This window comes from Trachurus trachurus (assembly GCF_905171665.1).
Source record: "Trachurus trachurus genome assembly, chromosome: 17".
In the NCBI taxonomy this organism is placed as follows: Eukaryota; Metazoa; Chordata; class Actinopteri; order Carangiformes; family Carangidae; genus Trachurus; species Trachurus trachurus.
The window spans coordinates 19,395,058-19,410,825 of record NC_139900.1 but is presented as its reverse complement, the minus strand read 5'-3'; the positions used below and the strand labels follow the sequence as shown (position 1 = coordinate 19,410,825).

At 40.8% G+C, this 15,768-nt stretch overlaps 1 protein-coding gene across 1 annotated transcript in view; it reads left to right on the top strand.

The window, feature by feature from the left end:
- LOC311000580 (uncharacterized protein) overlaps positions 1–15,512 on the top strand; it is a gene marked incomplete at both ends in the record, with an annotated part of 116,201 nt that extends 100,689 nt beyond the window's left edge. Inside the window, 6 exons of the mRNA XM_083991318.1 lie at positions 6,931–6,987; positions 10,195–10,287; positions 11,946–12,027; positions 12,336–12,445; positions 12,649–12,838; positions 15,463–15,512. Of these exons, the coding sequence (XP_083847444.1) occupies positions 6,931–6,987; positions 10,195–10,287; positions 11,946–12,027; positions 12,336–12,445; positions 12,649–12,838; positions 15,463–15,512 (582 nt within the window). The remainder of the gene's footprint in view (positions 1–6,930; positions 6,988–10,194; positions 10,288–11,945; positions 12,028–12,335; positions 12,446–12,648; positions 12,839–15,462) is intronic.
- Positions 15,513–15,768: the final 256 nt, after the last annotated feature.

Sequence of the window (15,768 nt, the reverse complement as noted above, 5' to 3'; positions counted from 1 at the left end):
TACTTTGACCTAAATTGTCCATGTTACATTAAAATCTTAATTCTGTGAAAACAAAGTGAAGAGGTGTGTTGCATTTCAGTGTTGTCCAGCAGAGAGCAGCTTATTGTGGAGCTACCAACACAAAATGCACAGGACTGTATTAGGATGAATAACTAAATTAACTGGGTTAGCATCACTGACCCATCCATGAAAGAGCTTTTCCTGTAGCATAGCCAGTCACAGAGTGAATGCATGTAGTCACAGTTTTTAAGGATGAACAAATGAAGAATGTATTGTGTTGCGCTAACTCAACTAAACACACTCTTAAAAGTGCTCTTATTAGCAGAATACAGAATTACAGAAGATCACCACTGTGGGCATCCATTTATAGTGCATTCATTTCTAGAGCACATAAACACAGCTTAAACTGACAGTGAACAGCAAGTGCCGAATACAAATTAATTATACACATTACAAAAAGATTAAACCATTAGAAGTCCAAACAGGACGGTGAATAAAAGTCTTTCTAGCCTTGATTTAAAAGCAGAGATGGAAGCAGCACACTGAATACTGGTAACAACTGTGGATCAGCAGCTGCAAAAGCTCTGTCGGATACAAACATCTAGAAGCTGAGGCCTGTGATGGGAGCGTGGGCCTGACCAGTCAGAGCCTCGAAAGCAATCAGTGAGGTCTTAAATCGAATTCTAAAATAAACACAAAGTCTGTGGCTGGGCAGATGTGCTCTCTCTGTTTAGGACCAGTCAACATATGTGAAGCTACATTTTGTATCACCTGCAGAAGTTCATCAAAGCCGGAGACGGCCTATATTTAGAGACCTGCACCTGTAATAAAGATATGAAGACTTATTCCGCACACAAAGCTCTTATGAACAAGATTTTTTATTTAATTAAACTGCTTTGGAGTAATTGTGATGGTTAAACAACTTGTCACAGGGAGAATGGAGGCTCTTTGGCTTCCACCTAGTGTTTCTTGGCCCAAAACCAACCTTGCAAAATCAGAGCCTCGGCCCTAGTGTCCCAGATCTCATTTCGCCAGAAACATGGACTGCTTTATGGCACTACAACACGAACATGCCCCATAATCCGTAATCTCTTGTTAACGTTACCCAACTCGGTTGACATCCCTCCATGGATTGCTTTCTCACTGGCTTTGTTGAAAACATATGCACATGACCATGAGGAGGGTTAGCTGTTAGTTTTTACGACAGTGAAAATATGCACTGTAGGGGGAGCTCTGTAGAGAAAAAAATTGACCAAAAACAGAGAAAAAGCAACCAGACTTGCAAAGTTCCCTTTCAAACTAGTCACTCTAACTAACACTTGGTTGATACTAGTTAGCTTAGATGTAGAATTTCAGCTGCTGCCTGGACAACAAAACTGAGTGCAATACACATCTAAAAACTATTAATTCAGTTATTAAAGGCAAAAAATGAACAACTACCATTAACATAATGTTCTCCATATGAATTTAATAGTGTGAAAAAAAAGAATACATACACAAATGACTAAAAAAGAGAACTTATGAAACAAGTGCAAAATTTTCTCACTGGTTTGACAAAATATACAGATTTTAAAAGGAAGAGCCTGTTTAAACCTTTAAGCCTCCCTCTATAGTACTGCATTATAGACTGGCAGTGAACTGATGTGGAACTAGACATCATGAAGCACTGATCTTTGTCACGTTTTAACAACAGCTTCTGCGTCTGAGGCTGGTAACTAAAACCAGAAGATCATTACACGCTCCGTCACACAGTCTGCACCGGATACACTGGATTCAGTCGCTCTGCCTTTTGTGCCCATTACTGTGCTGTGTAAATGAGCGCAGCGTGTGGCAGCTCTGATAAAGAGTGAGACTGGGATGGATGGAGGTCTGAGGACATACTGTGATCCAAGACCCGCGGGGCAGTAGAGGATGTTGATGTTTGTCTGTTTTCCTCTTTTCATACACTTCAGGTTGTCTCCCTGAGACGTCGGTTCATTTTACTGTTAATTTGATTAAAAGATTATTATCCTTTTAATTCCCCATCTTTTATTTCCGGTTTTACTCACTTCAATACATTGTCATTCTTCATCTTTGTTTTCCTGTCTTTGGTTTTTTTCCTCATCTCAGATTTATGAGATCCACAATAACATTTCCTCTTTTTCCTGTCACGACTGTTTTACTTTTATTGTTCTTTTTATTTATAACATAGACGTTTATTGCTCTGTGCGTGGATGGCCGTGGGGGTGGATGGCATTGTTTTTTTATTGCTCCTTTTCTGCAAAGCACTTTGTGTTAGATTATCCGGATGAAAAGTGCCAGACAAATGAGGTTTGATTGATTGATTGTTTGATTAATACTCTTTACACTACAACGCTGAAATTAGCATTTGCAAAGCACAGTGAGTAGGAGAGGGGACGTAACGCCGGCTCGATTTAACACTGATCCTCTGCACGGAGTTTAACAAATGTAATGACCACACCATATAAATTCATCAATTCTAACCCTAACCCTGACATCCAGCATCCACCTTTCAATCTGCTACTTCTCTGTCGACTGAGCGTTATCACAGTTGATCACACCTAATGCTGCCACTTAGGCTTCTTCTCCCCACCGCCTTGAAGATGCTCCTGCTGTAACACCAGCCAAGTGACAGTGTGATGAACTGCATGTTAATTATCCTTTTTTCCCCCACTGTGATAAAGGTGCACAGTATTTAATGGACTGACGCTGCATTTGTGCTGTCTGTGTCTGTGGCGTGTTCTCCAGTGGCTTTCCTGTGTGATGTTATGTGTCACTCCATCTCTGTCATCATCTGTCCTTCTTATCCACAAGTTTCCGAATGTCATCTATGGTCATTTCCGGTGGAATTGTACAGTACATTTACATTTTCATTTACATTGCTGTGATGATCCATGCGTTTTACAGATTTTCATTGAAAAAAAAAAAAAAAAATCCATGCACTTACCACAACTACTGAAACCATGGAAACGTAAACATAAAATTCTACCGGAAGAGCAAAACCGGCTTACATTTTTGACGTTCAGAAAAAAGTGGATAGTATTAAACATCATGTTATTGATCATTATTACTAATGCCTAAATGTTTAAGTAAGTTGTGGCTGTTATAGACGAATTCGGCGAGCAATTTGTGTATGCCGCCATCTTGCTGCGGTGACATGTCAGTCATCATTTCATTATGCTCATTGTAAACTGGCTCTACAATGACAGCATGATGAATACCCGGATTGATGATGTTAGACCAGTGGTTCCCAACCTTTTCTGGCTCGTGACCCCATTTTGACATCACAAATTTCTGGCGACCCCGTCAATCAAGATGCGCCAGCTCAGATGTTTTTATATGCTGCATTTTATTTGAACTCAATTTAAATTTGAGAAAGTGAAAGTATAGAATACAGTTGTTTATGATTGTGTGTGGTGTTTTTAATCATACTTTAAAAAAGAATAATAAGTAGTTTAAAATATATTTTTATCAGTATTTTTTTATCAATTACTAGACATTTCAGGCAACCCCATTTGAATTCCAGGCTACGCCACATGGGGTCCCGACCCCAAGGTTTAAAAACACTGTGTTAGACAGTGGCCTCTGTAACTGATGAAGGTATCTTGAATGAATACCGATATTAATTTAGAAATGAATCATTTGTTTGAGCGATAAGCAGGAAAGATTAGAGTAATAGGGAGATAAGAGACTGTAGCATTAAACACTGTGTAATATAGCATACGTTACGTGTTCCTAGACATATTCACAGAAGAGAAAAGGTCTTATTCACACTTCTTGGCGCTTGCATTCAAATGCCCGCTTCACGCACAGAGCCCATCCCTGACAGGTTATTTTGCCGAATTCGTCTATAGTTGGAGGAAGTGGAGGTAATATGAAGATTAAACAGCCGGCTATATACACTGATCAGACATAACATTATGAGCACTTTACTAATATTGTGTTAGTCCCCCAAATATACAACAACAAACTGCGCTGCACTGTGTATCCTGACAGCTTTCTATCAGAAAGAACTTGAAGAACTGGATCAGATCCTGAACATTTTTCCTGCTTCTAACATCAACTTAGAGGATAACATGTTCACCTGCTGCCTGGTACATCCCACCACTAACAGGTGGCATGATGAAGTGTTATTCACTGTGATTCACCTGTCAGTGTCAGAGTGTTATATCTGATCAGTGAGTAAAGCATTCAGACAAAGTCTAATAATAATAATATTTATAATAATAATAATAAAAATGTCTAATCATCCCTAAATGTTTTTATGTAACTATCCATCACATGAGTCTTTATTCTTGCAATTCATTCTGACACTTTTTTCATGTTTTCTTTGATTTATCTTCTTTTCTTCTTTGTGTATTGCATTTGGATGTTTTCATGGTCGCCTCCTCAGATTTCCAAAGTTCCTTTGTTATCTTTTATATGAGTTGTGTCTGCTTGTTTGCCTGGAGCTGCTTCGTTTTCATCTCTCTTGGCGTCTCTGTGCTGATGTTCGGTAGATGTGTGGACGTATGATGTAACTGTCCACACTTGGATCTCTTTTACTGTCACATCTCTCCATATTCCCTATAAACCTCCTCTGCCTGGTCACACAGGTAAAGCTTGGCCAACATTAGCGTTACCACTCTGCCGGGTGGAAGGCAGTCTGCTCAAACCATTTAAGATTTGTCATAGCCGGCAGCACAGACGTCATCGACCCTCCTGTTTATCTAACGGAGCAGCATGCGCGCTCCTTTTAGCAACACTCTTCTTCATATTCACAGTGACTCCTCGCTTCCTCAATCTGTATCATTTACACTTGATTACGTGGCCAATTTAAAGATCGACCGGCGGAGAGATGGAGCCACTGCTCGCTTTCAGAATGCCTCACAAAAAACGAACAGTCATCAGGGAGGTGTGGCAGAGTGTCACCCCGAATTAAACTGATGTTCGGTCACTATTCAGTCTGCACTGCAGGTCTGTTCATGCTGTGACGGTTCGCTTCCCGCTCGCAGACATGCTTATCCTCTATTTATCAGTCTGTCAGGGTGAAGACACTTAAAGGTCCAGTGTGTAAAATGGGGTGAAAACTGCGATATCCAGCGTTCAGATTCTAGATCACTCGCTAACACTCACCCCTCCCGTCGGCAAAGTGAGGGTGGCCTCCGAGGACAAAAAAAGATTTGTCTGCTGTTTCCTCCTCCTTCTTCTTTCCTTCCGCCTTTTTTTTCGTTGGTTTATTTATGAACGCGAAACTCGCAAAACGTGCTCTCTGGCTGGCTGGATTTTCCGTTCGGGCTTCCGTACAATCATGGCAACGCAAGATTGCGGCACTCTCCAAAGCAGTGGTTCTCAAACTTTTTTTACATCAAAGACCCCGAAATTGACACAAATTAGACCACAGACCCCACTTTGGACAACATTTTGAAATAAACACCAGAAATACACAAATATTTGTTCTGAGACTGAATAACGTTACTTTTTTAAGTCAGTGTACATTCAAATTACTGCCAGTGGCATGAATTTCTGAAAAAACAATGTGGTAAAATTTTGAGAAAAAGGTGGGGGACCCCCCTGAACCCTCTCAAGGACCCCTAGGGGTCCCTGGACCCCACTTTGAGAACCACTGCTCTAAAGCAAGACCCTTGCTATATGTATATATTAAAAGAATAATATAAGGCTACGAAAACCAAACAAATTTTATTTTATAGCGATTATATGGGTAGTATATTCAGATTTTGCCAATAAACCTCACCAATTATTACACACTGGACCTTTAACACACACAAACACATCAACGCTGTGCATCACAACAAGTGGCCCTGACTTATTTACTAACATTAACTTGCCTGATATGTCTTTTAATATCCGTTCAACAGCAGCTCACTGGTCTAACAACCTTTTCCGTCCTCAGTGTTTAGGAATCATCGGACTGATAGGAACATTTTCAGTCATGTGACATTTGATGTGTTGTTTCCTGGTGGTGAATTGATGCTCACGCTCTCTTGTGCTGATTTTTGATTGGCTCTTCTCATGGTCGCGGGACAAAATTGTCTTACATCTGCTGCCAATTAAACGGCTGTCATTATCCATCCCATACAGCGTATCTGACATGTACACGTAATGTCTACGCCCCCCATTTGATTGACGTGTTGTTAACTATTCAATGTAATTGAAATGATTCATACGCCCACTAATGAACTTGATGACGAATGATTTGCATTAACGCATTTTCATATAACGCGACTGTAAATACGATTGGCAGTAAAATCAGGGTTCCCGCGGGGTCTTAAAAAGTCTTAAAAGCATTGAATTTCAAATTTGAAAATAATACCTTAAAAAGTCTTGAAAAAGTCTTGAATTTTTATATTTGGGTCTTAAAAATTGTGCTGTTTGTAACTTCTCTCTATTTTTAAGTTTTTATTTGTCAATCGCGAATATTTAATAAAAAATAATGTAAATACAGAGAGGCGGAACTAATCATTTCGACCGCACCGCAATCAGGAGGGTATATAATCTGAACACAAGCTAGATACGTCACTGCAGACTTCATTTATGAAGACCCCCTGTTCATTTGCACGGTTACTGTGAACTGTTTTTTAAATAAACGCACACTGTGAAATTCAAGAATTTCATTTTTCTTCTTTGCCGATATGGCTGTAAAACAGGCCGACTAAAGTCTTAATTTCATGTATAAATGGTCTTAAAAAGGTATTAAATAGTCTTAGATTTAACTTTAAGAAACTTGTAGGAACCCTGAAAATACAATAGCCCATACGCTCATCATGATTGGTCCAGCTGATGATCTACACATCCAAACCCCCGGCCCCTCAGCTCCATTTGCTCATCACCTAATTGCCACCACTCCAGCTGCTCTTCCACCCCGCTGTGTTGTGGAATGTGGTTTGTTGGAGGTTCTATTGACCAGGGGGGGGGTGGTTGTCTCCCCAGGTCTCCTCCACCCCGAACAAGACATCAGACCCCTGTGCCCCTGCCGCCAAGGCCAGAGTGAGTCCCCTCACACACTCCCACCTTCTCTCTGCAGTTACCACCCACACAGCTCATTGTACATCCACCCAGGACACACCACACCCTCAACACCACATGACGATGTATACAGCTGACTCCTATAAAATGTTTTAAGAATTGTGAATAATGCAAAGGCATTACCCTTAACAAGCAGGAAATTAGCACAATTAACACTGTTACATTCACAGTGACGTTCATCGATGTGCATTGTGGATATAATTGAACAGCAATTTAACCTTTGCCGAACACTGGCCAGAGTCAAATGGGTGAGGGATTGTACTGTGCTGTACTCTCATTGAAATCTATTCCACCATAGACATATCCATACGGTATTTAAACCAGCTTGTATTTGAGACACTGGGAGCTGACCATAGCAAATAAGCGATAAACCAGTTTCTACAGGATTTTCTACAGGATTTGATTGTGTCCATTTAAAAGCTGCTGAATGTTTAAAGCTGCTTTAAGAGGAAACATGAAGGATGCCACAACTCTTTATGTGCTACTGTGCTGTGTGTGTTACAAAAATGAATGTGAAACCAACTACGGCAGCAGCATGCTGATCAAAGATGTTCTGCAAACCTGATGCTAAAAGAGAGAGAGAGAAAAAGGATAGATACAGAAATACTGTTCTTGCACAAACCCTCCTGTGTGCTGTGTATTTGATAGGTTTCACATCATTATAGTCAATCTGAACTCTTCACATTTACGTTTGTTCGCATTTACATTTTCATTCCCATAACACCTTTACATACACATGCACCGAGGTTCATACACTGTTTCATTAAAACACATTCAACTAAATTTCACCGTCATCAACTACACATTTTTTTAATCCATCGAAACATTACAGAGGGCTCCACAGTGGGGACTTGTACAAAATGAAATGAATTCAGAGTGTTCTAATGTTCTGTAAGGTTTAACTACCACTGAGCACTGATTTTACTGCAGCTAAACTAACAATCATAAAAAATGGATAAGAACTATTATTGTTTAAACACGACACGACAGTCCATTGCTACACTGACAACTTTACTGTAATATAATGAACATACATCAGTGGTGCATGAACAGCCACACAGAGTGTCCTGTAAAACATTCACACATGAAAATAGTGCAGTAGTAACATCAGTTCCACTGACTGTGGGCCTCACTTTGGTGCTTTTGTTTTCCTGATGTAATCTGGGAAAATCGTTTTTCTTTTGCTTGACTGGATTAGAATTAGCCTTTATGGAAACTAAAGAGGCCTGGTGCACCACAGCTCTGCAGCTACGTTAGGGCTATTGAAATTAATGAGGTTGTTTACAATGTGCAATTAGAAAGAGAAAACAGAGAGAGGCCAACTGTTTACAGGCTACTGCTGCGCGTGTGTGTATGTGCGTGTGTATGCGCGTGCTTGCACTCACACTTAAAGCGTATAAATGCTAACTGTTTAGTGAGTCATCCTCAGTGCTACCTGCGTCATCATGCCGCTTTCATCCTGAAGAAAGAGACTGAAGACAGAAACAGAGTGTTGTCTGTCTGCTGCTAGGGGTTTTAACACAAACACTCACAAACAGGCAATAGAATCCATGGTCTGGGTTGAAGTGGGGTTTATTATTGATTTTTTTTTTTTGACTTTCCTTATTAATTTGCTGAGATAACAAAGAGATCATGGTGATTCAATATACAGATTTTTTGGACAAATATCTGTCCAAACAACATAGCTTTGCTTAAAAGGGATATTTCAACATTTTGGCGAATTTGCCCATTGCCATAATCCCTATAGTTATAGCAGTAGGTTTGTGATATTTGTGATTGATACGAGCTACTCAGCTAACGCTACGGAGGCATATGGTATTTCCGGGTTTCCCCCCATCAAACTCACCAAATACACAATCCAACAACTCCAAAACGCTCTCCTGGACAAGTTGTGACCTAAGCATTCACCACGCTGTGAAATAATAATGGAACGTTACGTTGTTTTCGAGGTAAATGCATAGCTGGAACTATATCCCAGCCACAGCTGCTCGGCAGAGTGGCTTCAAAAGCACAGGTACTTCAGAGTATTTGCTTTGTGTGTCGTAATGTTACATAATATGTTATTATTTCATAGCGTGGTGAATGTGCAGGTCACAACTTGACCACGAGAGCGTTTTGGAGTTGTTAGATTGTGTATTTGATGAGTTTGATGGGGAAAACCCGGAAATACCATATGCCTCCGTAGCGTAGCTCTGAGCAGCTTGCGTCTCTGCCCCGCCGATCAAAAAACTGATTGCACCGGCAATTAAAGGTAACAAACCTACTGCTATGGCTATAGGGATTATGGCAATGGGCCAATTTGCCAAAATGTTGAAATATCCCTTTAACAAGATGCATGCAGACATCCTGGCCAAGTCCAACCTACAACAGTTACTCATACTGTGCTGTAGTTATTGTTCTTGCAACTGAGGCACAGAGCTTCCTCTCCTCTGATTGGCTCTCTGACCAGAGATCAGCCTGAGAGAGGAGATAGTGTAGAAAACTACACAGAGATAGTTTTAGGTTCTTAAACTACAAATAAGTTTAGTGTAGTGTGTAGATATCAATGCTACTTAATACAACCCTTGAGAAAGAAGAAGGTATAAGACTTAAAGTAACGTCTTAGCTTCTTCTGTATTAGTGGCTTGCAGCAGCTTCTGTGCTTACCGCAGCATGTGTGAACACAAAATCACTGACCGTCCTACAGTATATTCTGTTGCATGTGCTGTCTCATCTTCTAGTGTTTGTCCTGTGCTTGTTTAGTTTCAGTTAATCCTGTTTATGAGAGCGCTCCTGTCGTTATATAACCAGTATCCTTTTCTTTTTCCCTTTGGCAAATCAGCATTGATTTTTTTTTTTGTAACACAAACGTTTCCTGTAAGAATCTGTCTCACTAGCTGCACCCTCATTTTGAATCACTTTTATCTATTTATTTTTTGTTTATTTCTCATGCACTGATTCAATTATGACATAATCCAATCACTGAACTCTGTGTAGGAGGAATCATTTGATTTGAATGACAGAATTCCTTCCATGTTTAACAGCACAAAGCTACTGTCTCCTGTTAACTTGAGCTGCCAGCTGATCTGCTCTTCTCTGCTGCTCGTGTCTGTCACACCTTTCTTTCTTCCTTTCTTTCTTTCTTGCTCATCTGTGTGTGTGTGTGTGTGTCTGCCTGCCTGTCTTTAGGTTCAGATAGTGCACAAAAAGTTGGACTTCAGCCATATCACGTCTCGCTGTGGCTCCAAGGACAATATCAAACATGTCCCTGGAGGTGGCAATGTAAGTACTGCTGGAGCTGGAAGCAGACTCTGGTTAGGGCAGATGCTCATCACAGTTTATGCAAATATAGCCTCATTTGGACCGTCTTGCTCAAACCTGTGAAATGGGAATCTCTTTGTTTTGTTTGTTTTTTGGATTTTTTTTTTTTTTACCCGTGTAGCAGCCACAAAAAGACCACAGTGGTGACAAAGGGAGAATTTGTGTTCACTGTGGCTGCATGCATGTTGTATCACTTCCACCTAAATGGGCTGTGATTCACACAGAAACAAAGGCAAATTAAAGGCAAAATCAATTTATCCTTATTTAAACAATCATGAAAAGATCTGATCTTTATTGGCAACAAATCAAATTAGTCTGATTTAATATAAATCTGGTGCAATACGTAACCAGAGTCCTGCACACAACCAAATCTTATTAGAGTGTTATTTGTCAGAGCTGGAGGCGACTGGAGTTCAACTCTAATTATTTGCAAAGTCTTTTCATCACTTATCATTTTTAATAATCAGCACATTAATAACTCCCACTGTATTGCACTGACTTTACCTGAAGTGAACCGAACACAGGTGCTTCTTCTACCTACCCCTTCCAGATGTTGTTTCCATCTGCTCTTAACACTTGCTGCACTATCACGCTCCACCTCTGGCTGCTCTCACGATCACCACTTTGCTTTCTCAGTTTAATTAAAGGAGGTGCAAATGCCGTTATGAGAGAGAGAAAACTTAACTGTGCCAACGTGAAAGTAGAAAATGATCATTTAATTATGTCTGATCATATTATACTACATTATAAAAAGTCATATTCACCGTTATTGGTCCCAAACCAGATGAAAGATTAGGAATGGATTAACAAACAAACCAATAACCTTTATTTATTTTCTCCATACTGAATGTGGAGCAACCATCTTTTCAAAGGCACGTTCTATATAAAGTAAGCAAATAAAATGCAAATACAAGTATATTTACAGTGCACTACACAAAAAGTTGCGACAATATTCAAAACATATTTATTTCATATTATAAAAACCAGAGCAATGATGTCTCACCCTCTGATATCAACGTGTCTAAAATCGATCAGGTTTAATAATGCCTTGTTTGCTCATTTTAAACGCACTAAGGGTGTTTGAGGTCCTCCGGTTCGTTCTCCTCTCTGTCATCGAATATACAAATGTGATTGACCTTATCACACGCTGTGAGGACGGTCAGGAAGGAAGGTTTTAAAATCCATTAGTGGCAGCAGCTGTCAGACTACTCAGGATTACTCCCCGTGATCCTGAGCACACACACTCATGACAACGGTCTAACAGCTGCCCGCTCCCGTCCTCCTGCTTACAGCCTGTCCTGATGCATCTGCATAAATGCTGCATCATTTACAGGCCTAGCAAAAACACAAAGGCACTTTGTCTGTCTGGGAACAGCAGAGGTCAGAGTAGGGAATCAAACACGGTAGGTATGGTGGGTTCGATGGTCGCATCCCCTCTGTATACAATACCATCATCTATGTAAATGCTCCGAGTGCGTGGTAATAGATGATGGTGATTTTCTAAACTGGATTTCATGGACATTAACAGAAACGTTATACAGTAGTATCATTGTACTTAATGGGGCTTCTGTGTGGATATACAGTAAAGAGGCTGTTTGATGATATCTCCTCTTACCCAGGTTCAGATCCTGAGCAAGAAGGTGGATGTGAGCAAGGTGACCTCCAAATGCGGCTCCAAGGACAACATCAAATACAAGCCAGGTTTGACTTCTGACTTCTGTGTTCTTCTTCCCTTCAAATTCTATTCTATTCTACTATATTCTATTCTATGATGTCATATTCTATTTTATTCTATGATGCCATATTCTAATCAATTCTATTCTGTCATAAGACTGCAAATTAGCTGAAGCTAGACGTCTTATATGCATTTTTCCATTTTCTGTGGCAATATTGTATGTATGTCCCTGTTAAATAAACATTAAAATAAAAATAAATAAATATTCTATTATCTGATGCCATGTTCTATTCTATTCTATTCTATTCTATTCTATTCTACTTTTTTAACCTAGGTGGTGGTGATGTGAAGATTGAGTCCCATAAGCTAAGCATTAAGGCTAAGTCTAAGATTGGATCCATGGACAACGTTGGGCCGGGCAACACACAGACCAATGGACACAAGGTCAAACTTAAACACAGTCATTAATACTGTCAGCCCATAGACAGATAGGTTCTCTGCTTCTGCTGACTCATTGTGCTGTTACACACCGTCACCACTAGATGGTGTGGTGGTATGCGAGTAGTACACTAAAAAAAAAAAAAAAGGTGCTCTTGTCTTTGTGTGTGTGTGTGAGAGACTTTGGCTGTGTCTATATTTGGCTACAGGAAGAGAAAGCAGAGGAGAAGACATCTTCACCTCCAAGCGGCGCTCCAACAGGACCAGCAGGTGTTGCTAAGGCAACAGCACCAGGAGGTGTTGCCAAGGAAAATGGGGTGAAGGAGTCCACACCTACTCCTTTTGGGGGAGATGGACTGAGGGAGCCCCTTAGCATAGACAAGCGCATCACTGAGACAAGTAAGTGGGTGGCAACACACACACACACACACACACACACACACACACACACACACACACACAGCTATAGGTTTTGACTGAAGTACGATATGAAGTACGACTGAAGTACTATATGTTATTGTAGAAAAACAAACTTGAATAGTGAAAGAGTCACTTAATTGAAAAGATGGGTTATTCCGTGATTGGTCCACACATTTACAGCCTGATCATGATTCTGTCTGACTGCTGAATGTGCTCTTGAACACTCGCTGAAATTAAAAGCCACAAATGTACGAGCGCATTCACTGAGCACCACTGGCAGCTCTCAAGACAAGACAAAGCAGTTCAAGTTTGCCCGAAACAGGGGCTCGATCTAAGACAGAAACAGAGATAATGTGTGTGTGTATATATATATATTTAAGCAATCTTTTATATATTGCTTTTATAAAACGGTTACCAATAAAGGCAATATGAAAGAGGAATACGAAATCGATTTCATCTAGTTTTATTCAACCAGAAATACATATTATCCAATAAAATAGCCTCACTGTGAAAAAAATTGTCCCACCTCTCCAGACGTTACCTCCAAGTTAGCTCTGCATCTCGTCTTTTCCTCTGCATTTTTTCAGGTGAAAGTCACTGCTCACTCTACCATTGTTAATCCTCCCCGGAGGTGAAAGTTAACCTTAAACATGTGAATTCAACTACTTTAGTCCATTTTTTAACATCGTAAAAACATCAACTGTCTTTTGCTACGGACTGCGACAGTCCGTTGTCATGGATACATGACAACAACTTCCAATCATACCAGTCATACGCATGGATCTAGTATAATACATCCATGGTCATACATGCCTGACGCGGAGTGATAGCCTATGCTGTGATAAAGCTTTAGAATAGTAGCCGTGGTATATGCTCATTATACCACGGTTAACAACCAATCAGATTGCCGGATTTCACCTTTCCGTTTTATAAATATATTATATATATATATACGCACACATTCCACTGTGTGCACACATTCCACTCCAATCATGTTTATTGCTGAGGACAGCTGCAGGGAAGAAGGACCTGCGAAAAGGTACTGTATAACTACCTTCCTGTACGCAATATTTTTTTTCGTAGGATGAGTCCGGGAAAGTCCCGCCTTCCCCGCCTCTGATTGGCTGGATGAATTCTCCTTCGATTGACGTCATCTCACAACAGCACTGTAGTAAACTAAAATACACACAACTGAAATATGAAATGCAATCAGACGCCGTGGCGCAGCGGTTTGCGTTTTCACCTGCGGTGTGGTGAATCCGAGTTCGATCCCCGCTGGTTTCACATTTCAAAAAATTTAGTTTTTAAATTTATATTCCAAGTTTACATTTTGAGTTTGAGAGAAGTGTAATTGTGCCATTGGTTAGGCTTAGGCAATGAAGAAAGGAGTTGGTTAAGTTTAGTAAAAAGACCAGGTAGAGGCTAGACAGGCCAGATAAGTAGAGAGAGTCCAAATTTACATTTTGAGTTTGAGAGAAGTGTAATTGTGCCATTGGTTAGGCTTAGGCAATGAAGAAAGGAGTTGGTTAAGTTTAGTAAAGAGACCAGGTAGAGGCTAGACAGGCCAGATAAGTAGAGAGAGTCCAAGTAGATCCAGGCACTTATCACGCTTTGCCGACAGCCTGCGTTTCACAGCCGTTTCACAGCCGTTTCACAACCAAAACAAACAACCAATCAGGCGAGAGCCCTTCTAGCCAATCAGAGTCGAAAATGGAGCCCATCTAGCCAATCAGAAGCGGGAACGGCGGGAAAGGCGGGACTTTCCCGGACTCATCCTACGAAAAAAAATATCGCTTCCTGTACCTGTATAACCACCTACCACAACCCCAACATCAAATAACCAGATCTGTCACTTTGAGAGAAACATAAAATCAAAGTGACAGGTAACTGTTTTGCTGACATTAACAGGACAAGTGAAGTTCAGAGGTTTACCGAACAATCAATTGACACAAACACGTAGATACAGTAAACTGTGCGTGCGCTCGTGCTTGTCTATACCTGACTTCTGCTACGTGTCTGAGGGAGCGCGGTGGTTAAAAATAGCCCATGCTTTGTCTCTAAATTAAATTATGGAAAGATCTAGAGAGTAAAGATTAGCCGGTCTTGTGGGAGAGATCCATCTCTGCCTCTGCAGCTGGCCTGCAGACTCTTGGGTTCACAGAGGCAACAGACTTTTACCACCAGACTAGGGCTAATTGATGGATGCGCTGTAGGGCTAATGCAATAATAAAAAGAAAAAACAGGAATGTTGTATAATTTCACTTTGTTCACATGAACACGTGCCAGAAAAGAAGCCATCCATGACAGAAATGTCCATCTGTCGTTCCTCCTCTCACTTCTTCCCACCTCCCTCCCTCTCTCTCTCTCTCTCTCTCTCTCTCTCTCTCTCTCTCTCTCTCTCTGTGTTCACTTCTCCTCCACAGATTGAGTCTCAGTGACCTGTAGATTTTGGTGGGACATGCATGGCGCTTGCCGAACCTGCCAATCAACAGACCAACAAACCTACCACAGCGCAGTCACTTCCCTCCGGCCCTTCATCTCGCCCACCGCTGCACCAACTGAACGATCGCCTCTCAGTGTTTTCTCTCGGGTCCGCTTGCCAGCTTCCTGCTACCGACCCCTGACCTTTGACCTCTCGACATCCTCGGGTTGACCTTTGGCCTAGCCTATAACAGAGAAGAGCACTTGCTGTTTGTCTGTGTTTCTCTGTGTGGGATTCCACCAGCTTCTCAGCTGATAAAATTCCCTTGTAAGCACTGATTTAGAGGACACCATCCCCATCTCTAATAACCCCAACGCAATAAACCCACTGTCATAGTCCATGCTGTATTGACTATATTGAGCATAGCCAGTTTTTTCATTGAGTATTTCCATCTGTGAGTCTAATTACAGTTGAAACACTTGTACTT